Source organism: Abramis brama (genome assembly GCF_963993115.1).
Source record: "Abramis brama genome assembly, chromosome: 1".
In the NCBI taxonomy this organism is placed as follows: domain Eukaryota; kingdom Metazoa; phylum Chordata; class Actinopteri; order Cypriniformes; family Leuciscidae; genus Abramis; species Abramis brama.
Genome location: NC_139963.1, coordinates 78,177,992 through 78,191,047, shown reverse-complemented (window position 1 = coordinate 78,191,047; position 13,056 = coordinate 78,177,992). Strand labels below are relative to the sequence as shown.

Here is a 13,056-nt window from a genome sequence, read left to right as displayed (position 1 = left end):
TCATAAAGGATTGAATCTCTTTCTGTTTTAGTCCAGTTCAGCAGCAGAGATCAGAACCAGAGCCCAGCTGTGTGTCTATGAAGAGTGACGCATCTATAAATCTGCCAATATTGTTTAAGAGTGCAGATAAACAGCCTGGTCTCAGGTAAAATATTTGTATAAAAATATTATTATTAAATGGCATTTATAGTATCATGTATTTTCTGCAAGAAATTCTTGTGGGTATTGTTTTTATCTGTATTTGATAATAACACACACACACACACACACACACACACACACACACAGGTGTGTGTAAACAATGTGTAAAGTGTGTAAACAATGTGTAAAGTAAATTATTATAATATGGTATTTTAAAGTGATTTTTAAATGAATCATTTATTTGTTGCATACAATAGTTTAAATGATTAACTTTAATGTCTTTATAATCTGTGTTTTAGTCCAGTTCAGCAGCAGAGATCAGAACCAGAGCCCAGCTGTGTGTCTATGAAGAGTGACGCGTCTATAAATCTGCCAATATTGTTTAAGAGTGCAGATAAACAGCCCGGTCTCAGGTAAAATATTTGTATAAAAATATTATTATTATATGGCATTTATATTATCATGAATTTCTACAAGAGATCAGAAATTCTGTTATTTGTGGGATTTATCTCTATCTGATATTGTAACATCTATACAGTATATGTTACATATATAAATCCTGAAAACCGGATCAGGATGCATAGATACGATTCGTTGATCTTATGCCTTATTACTTGAAGTGGTAATCTACGAATGATGTGTAACACATTTACAAGTGATGAATACTGTAGTGTAGTGTGTACTGCAGTGTAAGTGCTGACTGGTGAGGGTATAGACAGCTGTCTTCTCTGAAACACATGGAGTCTTTAACCACTGTGCACCTGATGTGAGCAAAACATACACAAAAATGTAACAATTTATTAATCATTTATGAATGCATAGTCATGTTTCGTAAATGATTTGTTAATCATTTACTAATCACTTGTAAATGACTTGAATCGGAATTTACAAAACATACATAAAATGTTAGTATATCACTTGCTAATCATTTATGAATGTTTTGTAAATTATTAGTTCATCATTAACTAACCACTTATAAATGACTTAAAACTGAACGTTATTATAAAGTGTTACCATTCTGTATTATGAATTTTTAAGGCCAGACAAGTAATTTGTTGGTCAATTTGTAAAGAAAGACTACAGGTCTGCGCACATATATATTCAAACGCGCATACCTATATACTAAACACGTAATGCGTATGTGCACGCCGTCAGCGTTTACACAGATTCGCTTTTTTAAAGTTTAAGCAGACTTTTTTTTGCATTCTTGAGCACCAAACACTGTTGTCATGCAAATGAGCGGCCGGAGCGCATTAAGTGTTTTCTGTTAGAACGGTGTCGTGTTGGCGGCCTAACTAATTAATAACTAATGATCTTTGCAATGGAAGTGAATCAATCAAAACTAACTTTAGCTGGGCAATAACTTTATTCTGGAGCTGCTGTAAAATAAATGTCCTATTATCATTGTAAAGCTGCTTTGAAACAATCTATATTGTTAAAAGCACTATAAAAATGAAGGTGACTTGACTTGAACAGCAAACTTGTGTCTTGGGTTCCTTTGAAACTATGGAACTAGTGTCTGTGATCTCACTTGGCAACCCTGTCACCTCTGACTAGTAAAGAAGTGACTGATGAGAATTGGTGAGTGGACTATGGCTGGTAAATCATTGCCACAAACATATGGGTATATAAGATGGCGAAAAATCAAAAATACAAAAATGGTGTGCACATCCCAAACACCCAGATTGGGCGCAGGTGCAGGACAACTGAATGATTGTGAAGTCCGCACACTGAAAATTACTGCTCCAAAAGAATTTATTCAAGCAACGTTTCGACGCCCTGGTCTTCATCAGGCACGATGAAGACCTGAGGGTCGAAACGTTGCTTGAATAATTTCTTTTGGAGCAGTCATTTTCAGTGTGCGGACTTCATACTTCTTTATTTGTCTATATAAGATGGCGGCCTGCATCCACTCATTCATCGTTTTGCTTTGTACTGAGTTGTTGTGTTAATGAGCTGCACTAGGGTAGTTCTAAGCTGGGGTTGATGCAGGAACTGCACACTTTGGCCAATTTTGTCCTGCGGGCGACTAAGGTCGGCACCACCAGGCTGCTGCGGGCTGGCCCCCAGTCTGCTCATTGCCAAGGGCATCTTCATGCGGCTTCTACAACCACTCCAGAACGTTGAGCCATCCGCAAGAAGGTGACACAGCCTATCCCTCAGGCCTCTAAACCCTCTTAAGTGGACAGCAAGCAGCCCAGAGAAAAGCAACCCAGCGATGGAGGGAGCTGCTCTTTCCCAGGAGGTGGTGACTGCACCACTCCTGCCCCCAGAGGAGGGCCAGGCAGAGAATCTTTCATTTCATTTCTTTCTTTTGTTTGGTACCCAAAGTCTTCTTCTTCTTCTTCTTCAAAGTCTCTTCCCAGCCAATCCTGCTGGCTCATTTGGACAAATCAAGGTTTTGGGGCCGGTTTGGAACCAGGATCTTGGCACCATCCCAGGATTTTTTTTTTTTTTTTGGTGGAAAAGTGCAGCCCGGTTCCTAATTGGGCTCCAGGTCCGGCACCAGCCTCGGTGGAAAAGCTGTATGAAAGGTGCCAGGAGGTTAAACCCTCCTAGACTGCACCTCATCCCCTCACGGGATCTCACTGTAGTCCTTTAAGCTGCTGGAGTCAGTCGAGCTTAATATCCTGTCTCTAAAAACAGCGTTCTTGACCACGCTCTCTTCCATCAAGAGGGTGGGGGGACTTGCAGGAATTTTTGGTCAGTGAAAAGTGACTAGGATTCGGGCCAGCCAACTCTCAAGTCACCTTTATTTATATTGCGATTTTTTACAAAACAGATTGTTTCAAAGCAGCTTTACAGTGATAGCAGAAAAATAGTGCAACAAAGTTTGTTTCGGATGTACAGCAGATCTAGAAGAAAATAGTATCCAGCTCACATGGTTCTAAAACCCAGGCGTGGACACATGTGCAAAGTTCCCATATCTCTCTTCAGGGACCAGATGGTATTCTCTTGGGTATTAATAGGGATGTGGTGGGAAGACTGGTTTGGTGTTTCATTTACAGAGCTGTTTCCCTGCAGGAGAGGATGTGAGTGCTTTATTCTTCTTTCCATGCAAATTCCCCAATTGGCGAACCCTGGACATGAGAATCCTTCCATATGAAGCACTGCCCCATGGGTCAGTCCATGTTTGTATTTTCCACATTACCTCCCTTCGGGCAGGATGTGGCCTCCGTAGCATCCCATTTAATTGGAAGAAGTACGCTTCCCCAGTGGTAACATCTGGCATGGATGTTAATAGAAGAACTTGAGGGCAAAGAGCTGAAGCACTATAAAAAAGTCATTTCTTGGCAGCCAATCCATCCCTGAGCTAAGCCCTGTACCTTCAGTCCCGAAGGCACAACTCAGCCTACATGGGGCACTGGGAAGTTTACGTTCTTGTGAGGACAGTTGATAATTGGCACGCCACTGCTTGCCAAGATCTGCATTGCTAACTGTAACACAGTTAAGTGGTTGTGGCATAGAGACCCCAAAATGTCAGTTGATGTAATGTTATAGTGACTGAAAGAAAGGGAATATCTCGATTACTGACATAACCTTTGTTTTCTGATTGCTGTTATGTCCTGTCTGCCACAACCTTGAACTACCCCGCTAAATAGCCGGGAAACTGTCTTAGATCCTCATAAACCTGAATGATTAGATGCAGGCTGCCATCTTATGCAACATATGTGTGGGGGAGCGGCTTGCCATGTAAATTCCACTCTCCAATCGGCCATTTCTTTACTACTCAGAGGTAATATCTCCGTTCAATTAATTCAAAGCTTCAAAAAGGTTTGTTACATCATTATCACCATCACCATTTGTATCATTTAGAAACACACAGACAAAAAATCTGCATATATGAAATTCAATAATAGTGACAATCAACAGAAAACAAACAAACAAACAAACAGTTATTTAATTTTATTCCTGCATAAACATAAATTGCTAGATAGGTAGTGAACATAATCTAGCTAAGATTTATAATTAATCTACGGCTGAAAAGTTGTAGGTATATGTAACAATCAAGCTATTTATCATAATGTACATTTTTAAAGATTTATTTTGTGGAATTTTAGCCATTATTTTGAAAGGACAGTGAAGACCAGACAGGAAGCGAAGTGGGAGAGAGAGAGAGAGAGAGAGAGAGAGGGATGGGATTGGGAAAGGTCCACTAGCCATGATTTAAACTCAGGATGCCCGAAGTGCAACGGCACTACCATAATGTATTTTAATTAGCATTAAAGAAATAATTTCAGAAAGATGTCAGTTCTGCTCAAGAAAGAAACAGAGGAGAATCTATGAGAAGAGCTGCAGAGAAAACTGGAGGAGCAGCAGAAAGGAAAACAGCAATGACAAAGAACAATTCAAAACTGAACATAATTGTGACATTCAAAAACTCTAACCAGATTAAACCATCATTGTCATCACTTGTATGTTTAGTAAAAGTCTTTTCTGGTTTCAGTTGAAGCAAGCATAAAGAGACTTAGAAGAATAAAAATGATTCTCACTAAGTGTCATTTGAAGAGTAAAGCTTGTTTTAGCTGATCTCAGATTGTTTTTGCCTGAAAATAGTCTGGGCCTGTATTAAAGCTGTTTATTGTGTCTTGTATTCATTGTTTGTGTCTTGTTGTTCTAGTTTCTGCTGTGTGGATAGAAATGATCAGACTGGAGACCTGCCGCAGTATTCTCACCACCCACTACATGATAAACTACAGAGACTCAAAGATAAGTACAAAACCAGCATGAAGAACACATATGAGAGATTATTTGAGGGAATAAAATTCCAAGAGAATGAAACCCTCCTGAACAGGATCTACACACAGCTCTACATCATAGAGGGAGAGAGAGAAGGAGTGAATGAAGAACATGAGGTTCCACAAATGGAGAAAACAGCCAGAACACAACACTCACAAGACACTCCAATCTACTGCAATGACATCTTTAAAGCCTCTCCAGAACCAGGACGCGAGGAGAAAGAGCAGATCAAGACTGTTCTCACTAAAGGCATCGCTGGAATCGGGAAAACCGTCTCTGTGCAGAAGTTCATTCTGGACTGGGCTGAGGGAAAAGCCAATCAGGATGTAGATTTCATGTTTGTGCTTCCATTTCGAGAGCTGAACTTGATCCGAGATCATCAGTACAATCTTCACAGGCTTTTGCTGGAGTTTCATCCTGAACTTCAAGATCTGGACTCAAAGATTTATGAGCAGTGTAAAGTTGTGTTCATCTTTGATGGTCTGGATGAAAGCAGAATCACACTGATGTTTTCAGACGCTCAGAAAGTTTCTGATGTGACTGAGACTTCATCAGTGGGTGTGTTGATGTCAAAGCTCATGGAAGGAGATCTGCTTCCCTCGGCTCTCATCTGGATCACCTCCAGACCAGCAGCAGCAAGTCAGATCCCCTCCAAATACATCCACCGTCTGACAGAGATTCAGGGATTCAATGAGCCTCAGAAGGAGGAATATTTCAGGAAGAGAATCAGTGACGAGCAACAAGCCAGCAGAATCATCTCACACATCAGAAGAGCAAGAAGCCTCCACATCATGTGCCACATACCCGTCTTCTGCTGGATCTCCTCCACTGTGCTTCAGAAGCTCCTGGAAGAAGATCTGAGTGCAGAAATCCATCAAACTCTGACTGAAATGTACATCCACTTCCTGCTGATTCAGATCAACATGAGGAATCAGAAGTATGAAGAGAGAGATCCAGAGAAACTCCTGCAGTCCAACAGAGAAGTGATTGTGAAACTTGCTGAAGTGGCTTTCCATCAGCTGATGAAGGGCAATGTGATGTTCTATGAGGAGGACCTGATTGAGAGCGGCATAGACGTCACTGACGCCTCAGTGTATTCTGGGATTTGCACTGAGATCTTTAAGGAGGAATCTGTGATTCATCAGAGGAAAGTCTACAGCTTTATTCATCTGAGCGTCCAGGAGTTTCTCGCTGCTTTCTATGTGCTTTACTGCCATCTGATGAAGATCATGGGGCCATTGCAGTTGCTCCTGGATTATAAAAATGAGAGGAATCTGACGCATAAGCAGTTCTTTCTGTGTTTTAAATATGAGAGATATAGTTCTGAGAAAAATGCTCTTTATGATCTACTAACATCAGCAGTAAATAAAGCCCTTGAGAGTAAGAATGGACATCTGGATCTGTTCCTGCGGTTTCTGCTGGGCGTCTCACTGGAGTCCAATCAGAGACTCTTACAGGATCTACTGACACACACAGAGAAAAGCTCAAAGAGCATCAAGAGAGCCACCCAGTACATTAAAGAGAAGATCAAAGATCCAGATGATAATATCTCAGCGGACCGATCCATCAATCTGTTCCTCTGTCTGCTGGAAGTGAAAGATCAGACTCTGTCCAGAGAGATTCAGGAGTTTGTGAAATCAGACAAACACTCAGGGAAGAAACTCTCTCCTGCTCACTGCTCTACAATCTCCTACATGGTTCAGATCTCAGAGGAGGCGCTGGATGAGCTGAACCCCATGAAATACAACACATCAGCTGAGGGTAGAAGAAGACTGATACCAGCTGTGGTCAACTGCGGAAAAGCTGTGTGAGTATTCCTTAATTTCATTAAAGAAGAAACAGATTAGTCTATAGTTTAGATTAAATATAACATTTGTTTTTATTTGTATAATACATATGCATTTACAGTGCATTCAGAAAGTATTCAGACCCCCTTCACTTTTTAAAATTGTATGTTGCAGCCTGATACTACAATCGTTTAAACTAAAAAAATTTCTCATTAATCTACACTCAGTACCCCATAATGACAAAGTGAAAACAGAATTTTAGAAATGTCTGTAAATGTATTAAAAAGGAAAAACTGAAATATCACATTTAAATATTCAGACCCTTTGCAACAACACTTGAAATTTAGCTCAGGGTCTCCCATTTCTCTTGAGCATTGCTGAGATGTTTCTACACCTTGATTGGACGCAAAGGAGTAATTGTGTCTAAAGTGCTGGAAAAGAGAGAGTCAATAGTTTCTTTTGCAAACATCTAGTTCTTCTAAGCTATCTGGGATGCTGAGATGATGAAACTGATCAGGAAGATAATTTATAAAGCAATCTTTAGTGGCAGAAGTGATAGGTCTAACATATTTGTAACACTGAGTCGGCTTTGCAGCCTTGGCCAAATAAAGTATACACTAGATCAGTGGTTCCCAAAGTGGGGGGTCGCGGGACCCCGGCGCAGGGGTCGCGAGATGATTTCTATAAAAAAAAAAGTGGAAAAAATATATAGGCCCCATATATTTTTGTTGCAATTAATTTAACCCTTTCGCACGTACGATCACACCGGGTAGATTTTCTGTTTGGCGAGTAAATCTCAAAAGGCTATCCGCCACACTGGCGGGTGAATGTTCATACCAAAATATGAAATTTTCAGTGCGCACGCACTCTTCTGCCTCTGACGAGCAGAGAGAGAGCGCACGCGAGAGAGAGAGAGAGAGCGAGAGAGCCCCGGCCGCGCGCGCGCACTCACTATTCAGAGCGGCTAAGCGTCAAGCTTCCCCGTACTTTTTGACAAGCGTCCTTGACAGGACGGCCAGAGCTTCTTTGCAGCTCAAGTCGGCGGCGGTGTGTGCGTACAGTTAACGCTCTATCTGTTGACGGCGCTGAGGAAAAAGCTCCCGCCACTGGAAGAAGCAGTCGCCGCCCATTTGTGTCCTGCTGGCAGTTGGAGAGCAAAGGCTGCGCACCCATCTAATACCGTGCAGAACGTCTTCAGCACTCGCGGATCGTGCATACTCCGCCGCTGGCCAGGCTGCTTCTGCTTTACACACCATGGCCGTTCTTTTCTCGAGAAAAGGAGTTTTCCCATAGCGTTTGCAACGCAATACTCGTTCCCTTATCTCTCAGGGAACCGAGGTTACGTAACCGAGTACGTTCTGCCTTCCCTTCCGTACGAGTCAGGTAACAAAACTGACAAAAAAAAAAAAAAAAAAAAATTTCACCCCAATGATAGTAATATTTCATATTCTCACATATTCTGTTATTGGGGGTCGCGGGGCAGCAGCGCATTTATCATGGGGGTCGCAGGCTAAAAAGTTTGGGAACCCCTGCACTAGATAATGATCTGAGATGTCATTGCTCTGCTGCAGAATTTCAACAGCATCAGCATTGATTCCGTGTGATAATATTAGATCTAGAGTATGATTACGACAATGAGTAGGTCCTGACACGTGTTGTCTAACTCCAATAGAGTTCAGAATGTCTCTAAATGCCAATCCCAATGCATCTTTTTCATTATCTACATGTATATTAAAATCACCAACAATTAGGACTTTATCTGCAGTCAGTACTAACTCTGATAGAAAATCAGCTAATTCTTTGATAAAGTCTGTATGTTGCCCTGGTGGCCTGTATGTGGGCCCCACATGCCCGGCCGGACCAGCCGCTAAGGCACGCGCTCGTCTCTGTTTCACCAACATGCCTCCACGCTTGCTCCGTCTACTATTGCGTTTCCTTCTCTTTCGACAGCAATCCGAGAGGCCGCACAGATCCACAGCTGCGTGTGCGATAAACGCAGATGGGAGTTTTACTTACTCAAACATGTTCTGAGGGCATAAAGGAAAATGATTGGTTTACAGCTTCAACCAATGAAACTGAAGCAAGGGCGGGGGTTTAGACGTTTGAATTCGATGTGCGCTGCGGTCTGCTCTGCGGAGGGATTCTTGAGGAATAGTCGGAATAAAAGACAGATGTTCGTGGGAGAACGCATTTATTGCAAGGTAAGTGAATTTACTACTATATTTTGTTACAATTCAATATACTCTAACGTTTACTAAGATAATAAGCGAACATTTAAAATGCACAGAACTAATATCATCGTCTAAATATCGTATTGTATGCATTTCTATTTGACTGTTTCATCAGTCGACCAAAACAAAGCTGCTTATGGGGTAACTGGTGTAAAACATGCTTTTCCAATGGTACCTCGCTGTCTGTTAAATTGATATGCGAGAACAGAACTCGTTCAAATTTTCCGCGATATTTCAACGCAGGTCAAAATGATACATCTCCCGCCTTAGCGCTTCTCTCAGGGCAGGAGCTCGATTCAAATCGCTGTTATTTTTAGTGTATTTCGCGCTGCTCTCAGGGCAGGAGTACTCAATAGATTCAAATCGCTGTTATTTTTAGTGTATTTCGCGCTGCTCTCAGGGCAGGAGTACTCAATAGATTCAAATCGCTGTTATTTTTAGTGTATTTCGCGCTGCTCTCAGGGCAGGAGTACTCAATAGATTCAAATCTCTTATTTTTAGTGTATTATGCGCTGCTCTCAGGGCAGGAGTACTCAATAGATTAAAATCGCTGTTATTTTTAGTGTATTACGCGCTGCTCTCAGGACAGGAGTACTCAATAGATTCAAATCGCTGTTATTTTTAGTGTATTACGCGCTGCTCTCAGGGCAGGAGTACTCAATAGATTCAAATCGCTGTTATTTTAGTGTATTACGCGCTGCTCTCAGGGCAGGAGTACTCAATAGATTCAAATCGCTGTTATTTTTGTGTATTACGCGCTGCTCTCAGGCAGGAGTACTTAGATTCAAATCACTATTATTTTTAGTGTATTACGCGCTGCTCTCAGGGCAGGAGTACTCTAGAATCAAATCGCTGTTATTTTTAGTGTATTAAGCGCTGCTCTCAGGGCAGGATTTCTCAATAGATTCAAATCGCTGTTATTTTAGTGTATTATGCGCTGCTCTCAGGGCAGGAGTACTCAATAGATTCAAATCACTGTTATTTTAGTGTATTACGCGCTGCTCTCAGGGCAGGAGTACTCAATAGATTCGCTGTTATTTTTAGTGTATTACGCGCTGCTCTCAGGGCAGGAGTACTTAGATTCAAATCACTTTTATTTTTAGTGTATTACGCGCTGCTCTCAGGGCAGGAGTACTCAATAGATTCAAATCGCTTTTATTTTAGTGTATTACGCGCTGCTCTCAGGGCAGGAGTACTCAATAGATTCAAATCACTTTTATTTTTAGTGTATTACGCGCTGCTCTCAGGGCAGGAGTACTCAATAGATTCAAATCGCTTTTATTTTTGTGTATTACGCGCTGTTCTCAGGGCAGGAGTACTCAATAGATTCAAATCACTTTTATTTTTAGTGTATTACGCGCTGCTCTCAGGGCAGGAGTACTCAATAGATTCAAATCGCTGTTATTTTAGTGTATTTCGCGCTGCTCTCAGGGCAGGAGTACTCAATAGATTAAAATCGCTCTTATTTTTAGTGTATTACACGCTGCTCTCAGGGCAGGAGTACTTGGATTCAAATCACTTTTATTTTTAGTGTATTTCGCGCTGCTCTCAGGGCAGGAGTACTCAATAGATTCAAATTGCTGTTATTTTTAGTGTATTTTGCGCTGCTCTCAGGGCAGGAGTACTCAATAGATTAAAATTTCTGTTATTTTAGTGTATTACGCGCTGCTCTCAGGGCAGGAGTAGATTAAAATTGCTGTTATTTTAGCGCAGTACTCCATGCTGTCAGGGAAGGAGTACTCAAGAGATTCTGATTAGAAATTTTTTCCTAGAAATGAAGTCCTGTAATATTCCTGTATTGCAGGAATATACAGTAGTATTGATACTATATGCTGCAATAATTTTCGATACACTAAGCTCAGTTCTAGAATAATAATTGTTAATTCTTAAAAAAAAATAAAAAAAACATCAGTCATAAAAACATTCAGTAAACATGGCTGTCAGCTCCCAGGGCATTCTTCAGGGCATCACTTTTGTAGAACTAAAGCAAAGTTCTCCCACAATACCAAAATATACAGTACAAAATACTCTTTTTTTCTGTTTATATTTTTGCTGGTTTTATAGTCTAGTAAATCTATAGCCCCTACACATTTTTAAGGGTATATTTGATTATTTTTAATTGTTTTGTTGTCACATAAGTAGACCATTTCTTTTTGGTCTATTATTAACTTGTTCTTTTATCTCATTCTTCAGTTACCTGAAAGAGCTGGCAGAAACTGGATGAATAAAAGGAGCCAACACTGAAGATGGCTGATGCTACCCAGTCTATGATTAAGGCCTGGATGCAAAGATGGAGAGCGTTTGGTTCCACCTGATACAAGCGCACAATCTCAGTGTTGACTTTGTGATGCATAAATGTGATTGCAAAATGTGGATCTATGTTCAAATACTTAATTTTCCACTGAGTATTGCAGAGAAACAAAGACACTTAATTTCAGGGTTCCTAGGCAATTTGGAAAAGTTTGGCATTTGATTTGAGTAATTTCCAAGTATGGAAAAATATTTTTGTTTCCATACTTTTCCCACCATTCTGTTTCCTAAAATATAAATTTAAGATTTTCTAAAAATGCATTTATCAAAAGCAGATTGAATTCATGGCAAAAGTTTAGTGATCATTTAGAGATTGTTTGTCTTTATCATAAGCAAGTCTCTTTTGAATGTCACTAAATTAATGTGCATTTGCCCCTCTACCAGCAACAGATAAAGGAGCAGACTACCATTTAACTTAGTGGTCATGCAACATCAAACTACACAGGTTATAAAGCATTTTAGGTTTCTTCTCATCCTGTTAGTGCTTATCACTTCCAGAAAACTTTTGTACTGATTGTACTGTATACCAAAAATATAATGTTTTATGAATCATTAATGTTTAATATGGTTAGAAAAATCTAGAGAGACGATTGCAATTTTAAGTCTGTGTGGAAAAGTGTAAGATTGAAAATAATTAAAGATATTTGAAAATGAACAAAAACATTTTCTTTTACTGTTTCAATTCCCCTTTCTTACCCCAGGGTACCATTTGGAGTTCCTAAAGGCAGAGGTGCTGATAGTGCTCAAGGCCTGTAGGTCAAAATGTGTGTACTTCGGGGGTCAACGAATTGTCACAACTTTTACAATGGGGGAAATTGTAATTATCTGATTAGTCGATTTGAACGTCTCACATTTGGGTTACAGACACATGGTCAAGGAAGGCATCAAATATTATAACAGTTTCTCTGTCCCTTTTATTCTCTGGCTCTCTTTATTTGTCTCTTTCTACACCCTCTCCCTCTCTTTATATCTCTCAGGTAACACTTTACATATATGGGGGGTACAATCAATGGTATAAGTTTTTATCATCACATCTATTTTGTAACTTTAAGTGTAACCATATATAGTGTCATTAGACCCTTTCAATTACATATAATGTGCTAAGTAGTTTTGATTAGGTATTGACTTTGAAGTGCTACCTATTGCAAAACAATATCGTCACTCTATAGCATCAATCTGCCACATATTTAGCTGTTGTTACAACTTGTAACTACGCTTATTTCCGTTGTTGATATAAGTAGCAGTGGGTGGTAATAGACAAGAAATCTAGTTTTCCACCATCTTACTGATAACGTTTCTTTAGTCATTCGGCAGCCTGAACCCCTGTAGGAAATCCATCCTTACAAAAGTATGGAATTTTGATTTCATTTAATGACTGAACAAACATTGATTGTAAATAACTAGTTTACTAATTATATATTTATTGAACTGTCTTTTGGTCCAATTTTGCAACAAAATAATCAATTCAAGCATAATTATGACTTTCCTTTTTTATAGTATTACGAAACATTTCCAGTGAATTAAATGTATAAAACAGAAACATATCACAAAAAAATGCAGAGCAAAGATGTAGCCTATCATTAAACTGTTGTACTTTTAACTAGCTCATATCATTATTCTTAGAGGTTTTTAATTGCTTTATTATTTTTCTTTTAGACGGTTGTCATTGAACTTGAATGGGCTTCCCGTTAAACCAGGCCCAACGCTACAGGTCGCCTGGTCAAATGTCTGTCAGTTCCTCCTTAAATTCTCCAGATCTGTAGGTCTTCCTGCAAACGAATTATATAAAGATGTTGGTTTCAATGTAAGCTGATAGTCATAAAAAAACAAAACGTAAAATGTATTTC

General features: G+C 39.9%; 1 protein-coding gene across 1 annotated transcript; it reads left to right on the top strand.

Moving 5' to 3' along the window:
• Window positions 1-439: 439 nt before the first annotated feature.
• LOC311088231 (protein NLRC3) lies at window positions 440-8,728 on the top strand. Its single transcript, XM_084122085.1, has 3 exons — window positions 440-554; window positions 4,763-6,688; window positions 8,619-8,728. Exons 1-3 carry the CDS (start codon window positions 487-489, stop codon window positions 8,659-8,661), a joined length of 2,037 nt encoding a protein of 678 aa, XP_083978211.1. The 5' UTR covers window positions 440-486; the 3' UTR covers window positions 8,662-8,728.
• The last annotated feature ends 4,328 nt before the right edge of the window (window positions 8,729-13,056 follow it).

Bases quoted from the DNA above. Each gene is read 5' to 3' on its own strand.
- LOC311088231 (XM_084122085.1), top strand. From the start codon at position 487: ATGAAGAGTGACGCGTCTATAAATCTGCCAATATTGTTTAAGAGTGCA. The intron at 555-4,762 runs GTAAAATATTTG...TTGTTGTTCTAG, and splicing joins GATAAACAGCCCGGTCTCAG to TTTCTGCTGTGTGGATAGAA. The intron at 6,689-8,618 runs GTGAGTATTCCT...CTCTTTCGACAG, and splicing joins GTCAACTGCGGAAAAGCTGT to CAATCCGAGAGGCCGCACAG.